The following is a 7,000-nucleotide window of genomic DNA, read 5'->3' on the forward strand; positions in this document are numbered from 1 at the left end:
AAGATTTAGAAAGCGTAGCAATTCTATAATCATTACCAGAATGTCTGTACGTCCATTTTAAACATGCGGAGTTTTTTACTTTTTTAACAACAAATTTTTATGTTATCTGATTATCCGATTGATCTGATTTTTTATATTCTGATTCCTGGGACAACAAAGTACAATATTATAAGCGAAGCAACTCTATAATCAAGTCCTAAAAATGTAAGTATGCCCATAAAAATTATTCAAGCAGTTTTTCAACAAATTTTGCTTCGACTCTAATACATTTATATTCTGATTATTCAGTTCTAACACTTTATAAGCTGTTAAAAATTATTTTTTGTGGTTAATGTATTGTTCATCTTTTGTGGAAACTTCACTGGAAATCCAAAAGTACGTTATTTATTGACCTGAAATAGAGAAGCTAATATTTATTATTAAGAAATAAGTTTATTTTTAAAGTTCATTGTTGTCAGCTTGTCTTGGTATATATTATTTTTACTTTATTACTTTTTCTTTGAACTCCCCTAAAAGATTTATACAGATTTTCATGTTCACGCAGCGGGCTAAAACAAATTCCCCCCTTTAACTCTAGCCTACTGGATGAACGAACTGAACAATAAAATAAGTTCAATGTTACCAACCTAAAATGACGACAATTTTTCCCCTGTCATAATATCCACGCATAATCTATATCCATTTCTCCCCTTGTCTCTTTGTCTTAATGCTTTTTATTTTACTAAAAAGCTCTTCTTCTGACGTGAGTAAAAATATTTATTGCTAAAAATTATTATTTCTTCTATTTGATTTCAGGACCAAACTAGAAAGATCTCAACCTTGCCTTTATTGCGAATTAAATCCAACAAGGTAAAAATTTATTGTATATATATCATACATTTTCACATATTACGCCCCTATAGGCCTCTAGGAGCACTTGAGGAGGGGGGAGTCGAATTTGATAACCAAATATCTTATTTTAGATTTTAAAAGACGAATCTTAAAAACATTTGCCCCCCCCCCACGTTTTTAATTTTAGTTTAAAATTTTTTTTTTCGGAGGGGGGATATTTTTTCTAAAGGCGATTTTTCTTGGGAGGTTGATGGTACCCTCCCCCAAAATAGTTATAAACCTTCCCGGGACCTATGAGAAGCTACTCTGTTAAGGAGAACCTGATCGGTTCAGCGGTTAGCGAGATCCTTCGGTACAGGCTGACACACAGACAGACTGGCACATAGACAAACACACATCCTGTTACTTTAATGTAAGGATAACATTATCGGCCTAAATGCGGGTTAAAAAATCAGTCCGACCGCCATGGATGATTGTTTTTTAGTCCAAAATGATTGGGATGTGGAGAAAAATCAGAAATTTATCTCAAGAGTACCTAGGGGTGACTAACCACAATTAAAAAAAAGAAAATTTATTATATTTTAGCCCTTCGCCTAAAAAAATTCTTTACCTAAAGTGAGGGGTTCCATGGGCACACACATGAGTTTTACATTCTCCCTACCTTCGCCCCTAGCCTCTAGGGGCTTAGCCCCAAGAAGTAATGGGCAGTCCCAAAATGTTTTGTATGTTAGATTTTTTTAACGGATTTTTAATTTTAGTTAAAAAATTTTTTTTTTTTAAATTTTCACTTAGGGGGTTTGGGGGGTGTTCAGAAGTTACTGAGATCTTAAGCTTCAAACAGACAGACAGACACACGTAGTTCTCCTTTGTATTATGAATTGTCTTTGTTTGAATTGTCCTTGATATATTAAACAAGGATGACAACATCCATAAAAGCGAAGCTCTGAAATGGAAGGACAAACTAACATTAACACTTAAGGAGTGTCAGAACTGAATAAACTGAATATAAATGCACATGTCTGTCTATACAAAATTTTAAATAAATTTGTTGCAAAACTGATTAAATACATGTTACTGTTTAAGGGCATACTGACGTTTTTAGGACTTGATTACAGAGATGCTTCGCTTATAACACTCTACCTTGTTGTAATAGGAATCAGTACACCAAAAATCAGATGAATCGGATAATTTCACATACAAATATTTGTTGTCAAAAAGTAAAAAATCAGCATGTTTTACATGGACGTACGGACTTTCTGGTAACGATTATAGAGTTGCTGCGCTTTCAAATTCGTACCTAACTATTAAAGGAATCATCATGCAAAGTTTGAAATCGATAGGACAATTCTAACCTGTATAAATTAACGAAAAGAGCTAATTGTAACGGGCGGACGGACGTACGGACGGACCCTAATTATAGAAAAGCTTCGCTTTTAAAAATATCTCCTGCTGGGTATTAAAAAGGATTTTCTTATTGTTATTAATTCCTAATTAGAATTAAGAATTATAGTTGAAAATAACTAGATTTTTTTAGTATAGGATTACAAAAATTACATTTTTTAACAGCAAAGCTATTCTATATTAAGGGTTGAACTATAAACGTCCCTGTGTTAAACCATAAAAATGTCATTATTCTTCCCTTCAATAAGTATACTGCATTTTTGCAATTTTGCAACATATACTTTTATTGCTTCAAGTTCTGCTATTCTATGGTTTATATTGTATTTGTCCTCAGAGATCTAAAGGGATAAGACAATGGCTGATAAATTTATCTACATTCCCAAGTATGATACACAAAATTAATTAACATTTCTGTAGATCACAATCAGTGGTTGAAACGTTTGGACACTTAACACCCAAAATTTAATAAAGTTCCCAAAGTTGTTAAGCCAACGAATAAGTAAAAGTTATTATAAAAACTTTGGGGACTAGTGTAATAAACAGCCCAATGTTCCCTCCCTCCCTAGTTGTCCTAAGTGTTGTCTATTGAGTTTAGCTTTTATAGATATTTTCATCCTTGTTATTTTGAAGAAATATGGATTAATTCCATCATAATGTAAGTAGGGCATATACCCTCATCCCCCCACTTTAAAAATTTTTGGAGACATAAGAGGTTATGAAGGAAGGGGACAATGGGAAGTTTATTACACTAGTCCCCAAAGTTTTATAATAATTTTTTCTGTTTCGTTGTCTTAGTAACTTTGGGGACTCTTATTCATTAAGTTGGAGGCCAAACGTTTCAACCACTACAAAAAGGGTATTAGTGATGTATATCAATTTATTGGTCATTGTCTTATCCCTTTAGATTCCTGGGTTCGGTTAGTTAGAAGAATTTTTGGTTTTGTTTTAGTAACGTAGGGTGTAACTCTCTAGAAATATTATTAGGGGTGGGGGGGGGGGGGGGTATATGCTCCAGCCAATTTTATGATAAAATTTACCAACTAAAATTAATAATAAACTTCTCCTGAAATCCATTGTTTTCTATTCACATAGTTTCTGTCTTACTCATGGTCCCAGGTATCTAAAGGGATAAGACAATGACCGATAAATTAATGTGCATCTCAAATGATGATATACAAAATTACCCCTTCTGGATATTGAAATTTGTGTTGAAACGTTTGAACACTCATTTTAATGAATAAACAAATCAAAATTCACTAAAGTCCCCAAAGTTGTACTAAGCTAACGATTAAGAAAACGCTATTATAAAACTTTGGGGACTAGTGTAATAAATAGTCCATTGTCCCCTCTCTATCTGTCATTAACTTGTCCCTAGCCTCCAGGGCGTCCCCACCCCCAAGAGTTGTTGGAGGGAGGGGGGGAAGGGGGGGGGGGTCCTCCTTCACATATACATTCTAAAAAAAAAAATTTTCGGAGGGATTTAAAGAAAGTGAAACTATCAACATAGTTTCCTCATTTTTTTGCAAGCCGTATTTAAATAGACTTGCTCCAAAAGACATAAATATCTTTGTTTTTTTAAAAAAAATATGTGGTAGTATAATATGGCTGTATTAAAGTGTCTCGCCCCAGGGAAAACCTTGATAAAAAAAAACTCCAAAAATTGGACAATTCTCAATAAACCCTAAGAAATGGTGTTTTTTTGTCATTTATAAGGCTAGGAACGAGATATTTTGAAACGGACAAAAGTTCCTGATTCTACTCCTCTAGGCCTTTCCTGGGAGCACAAGGAAGCCATAGTACTGATTCAATAATTTTAGGTCTTTTTGCAGATTATAAAAACTTTGCAGTGCTTGTGTGGTCGCAATTTTTGGATGGGTAACTTTTTTTTGCATAAATCAATCACATTTTGGCTGGGGGCCAAAATTTTATCAAAGTTTTGATGCTGTGAGTATTGGTGCAAAAAATATGACGTAACAAAAAAAATTACCCAATGAGAGGCCACTATAAATTTTACCATTGGTCAATAACGGCCTCTCATTGGCTAATTTTTTTTTGTTACGTCATATTTTTTGCACCAATTCTCACAGCATCAAAGTTTTTCCAGGGTGGGACACTTTAGGCTGTATATTTGTATGAAATCAATCTGAGGAAAAAAAAAACAATTGTTTATCCAAAGCCAATTTTACAAGGATGACAACATCAATAAAAGAGAGAGAGAGAGAGAGAGAGAGAGAGAGAGAGAGAGAGAGAGAGAGAGAGAGAGAGAGAGAGAGAGAGAGAGAGAGAGAGAGAGAGAGAGAGAGAAAGAGAGAGAGAGAGAGAGAGAGAGAGAGAGTATATTTCTTTTGGGAGCTTTAAAAGCCCTCAATACTACTTCAAAAAGCTACTTAAGTAATTAGCAAAAATTTTTTTTAGTATTTCTAGTTAGTATTGTTAGAAGAGTCAAAATCATTAAAGAAAATTCTATGAAAAACCGGCTAATATTTTTGGTGTAAAAGGTATTAGTTGGTGATATTAGACTGGTCTGATTACCAATGAATGTTTCTGGTTGATTACCGCCAACCAAATGTTCCGGGTCATAACTTTACATACAGGGTGTAACAACAGATCTATAGTATAGATGTATATACAGACAACTATCTCCATTCCTTTTTCAAAGGCCTCTTTCGTCTGCTTCTAAATTATTTTCTGCTACTATTGGTTGATTTTCAATGACCCAATAGAAGGTTACACAAGGTGGTTGCAATTTGGAGATACAGTTATTTAACCCTTTCTCCCTCTAGTGTTTTACTCTAATGGTGTAACTTAAAAATTTCAGAAATACAAATGTACAAAAGCTGTCATTTCCAAAAAGCAGCCGCCACGCTCTAACCACCTTTTGTAACCTCAGTAGTCGAGCTGACATTGTCTCTTAGATTTTTTACAAATCTTACGCTGAGCCGCCATTGAAATGGACAGCTGCTCAGCCCTACCTAACAAACAAGCAATAATGATTCAACTTAACGTGATTTTCTGTGACCCAGTGATATTAGGTTAAGTAACAACCAACAGACAACCACCCTTGTACAGAGTAACACTTAAATGAGGGCCATGACATTCCCCCTACTCTAACTATCATAATACCCTTTTTATCATCTCTAGTATTTCGATGTGTGGTTCAGACATAAACCCGATACCTCTACGACAGCAAGAAAGCACCTTATCATTAATGCTATTGCCGCGGATTTTTTTTTATTGTGACGCCCTGTAGAATAAATACACATTTATTGATGGAAACATACTAGCAGCATACAATTATACCATACACATTACCTTTTCTTATTTTATTATATTATTATGCATTATTTGTTTCCATTATTATATACTTTTTAGTATTTTTTTTATAAATTTATTATTACTTGGATGTTACACCAGATTATCATGTACTATAATAAAGTGAAACTTGTAGCTGGCTAAAATAATGATACCCCATCCATCCTCTCCCCTACTACTGGATGAAAGAACTGTCTATGTTAGCAACCTAAATTGACGACAAATTTCCACCTGTTCTAATATTCAAGTATATTCTTATATGCATTATCAAAAATCGTCATACTAGAAATATTAATTGGTTTCAGTTGTCAAAAGCCTGAAATAAATAGTAATATTGGGAAGTAAATATCTTCACCATTAAGCAGGTGAAACTCATCACAAAACAAAGCACTTCCAGACATATGTCGTCATGCCATGAAAGGTTTGGTTGTCTGACAGGGCTCAATTTAATACTGTCCATAATTTCTAAAATTTTGGCATATGTAGAAAACACCGCTTCATAGCTAAAGACGTTAAAATTGGTTCCTACTATACTGCTGCAATGTTAGACGAGACTTAGATATTTGGCAAGATGCCTTGACTCAAATGCAATTCACTTCCTTGCGCAGTTAGGACTTCCGGGCAAGGATTGTGCAATCAAAGAGTTGGTTGCCTGCAGGACGTTACGCTGCGTCTAATTGTGTAACATATCCTATTAGAGATTATTTAGGTTATTGAGGCAATGAAAAGTAACCAGCACTAAAAGCTTCGCTTAAATTAAATTTTATTTTAGAGAGGAAATTCTTCTGATTGACAAAGGTTCCCGAGTTTTCTTCCCCATAACATATTTCCTGTTTGTTCTGGTGTTCTGGCATGTGTTTGAAGAACAGCCATTTGAGATGGATACTTTCAAGAAGAAGTAGGGGTTAGAATAAAGGGGGAGGTAGGTTGTGCTAAAATTCCGTAAAGGTGTGAGTTTTAAGGCTTAAAAGCAGTAGTAGAACGATAATATTCACTAAATATGTGTATTCCTAGCTTATTGAATAGAACCTTAGGCAATAAATTTTATATATTCATATTTAGTTAATTTTATCGTTCTACTTTTGTTTTTAAGCCTTAAAACTCACACCTTTACGGAACTTTAGCACAACCTACCTTCCCCCTTTTTAAATTTTTTTTTTGTAAGTAAATGTCTGTCTGTTAGTACCGAAGGATCACACTTACCACTGAACCGATATGGTTCTTCTTTACAATGCAATGTAGCTTCTGTACATTATGTCAAGAGACATTTTTTTTTTAACATTTAGGGGAGGGTACCACAACCCTCCCAAGAGAAGTCGCCCCTAGATAAAATGACAGCCCAAAATTATTTTCAACTTTTTATTTATAAAACTAGAATTAAAGATAAATTAAATAGTTAACCTTTATTAACATTATTATGTCAAAATTTGATTTTTTACTTTTATGTGACCAGTTA

At 34.0% G+C, this 7,000-nt stretch overlaps 1 protein-coding gene across 1 annotated transcript in view; it reads left to right on the forward strand.

Moving 5' to 3' along the window:
* LOC145325066 (glycine receptor subunit alpha-2-like) overlaps positions 1-6,572 on the forward strand; it is a 55,351-nt gene extending 48,779 nt beyond the window's left edge. Inside the window, exons 15-16 of the mRNA XM_080167893.1 lie at positions 796-849; positions 6,317-6,572. Of these exons, the coding sequence (XP_080024019.1) occupies positions 796-849; positions 6,317-6,446 (184 nt within the window). The 3' untranslated portion in view covers positions 6,447-6,572. The remainder of the gene's footprint in view (positions 1-795; positions 850-6,316) is intronic.
* Positions 6,573-7,000: the final 428 nt, after the last annotated feature.

This window comes from Acartia tonsa, chromosome 1 (assembly GCF_053477335.1).
Source record: "Acartia tonsa isolate MP-2025a chromosome 1, ASM5347733v1, whole genome shotgun sequence".
In the NCBI taxonomy this organism is placed as follows: Eukaryota; Metazoa; Arthropoda; class Copepoda; order Calanoida; family Acartiidae; genus Acartia; species Acartia tonsa.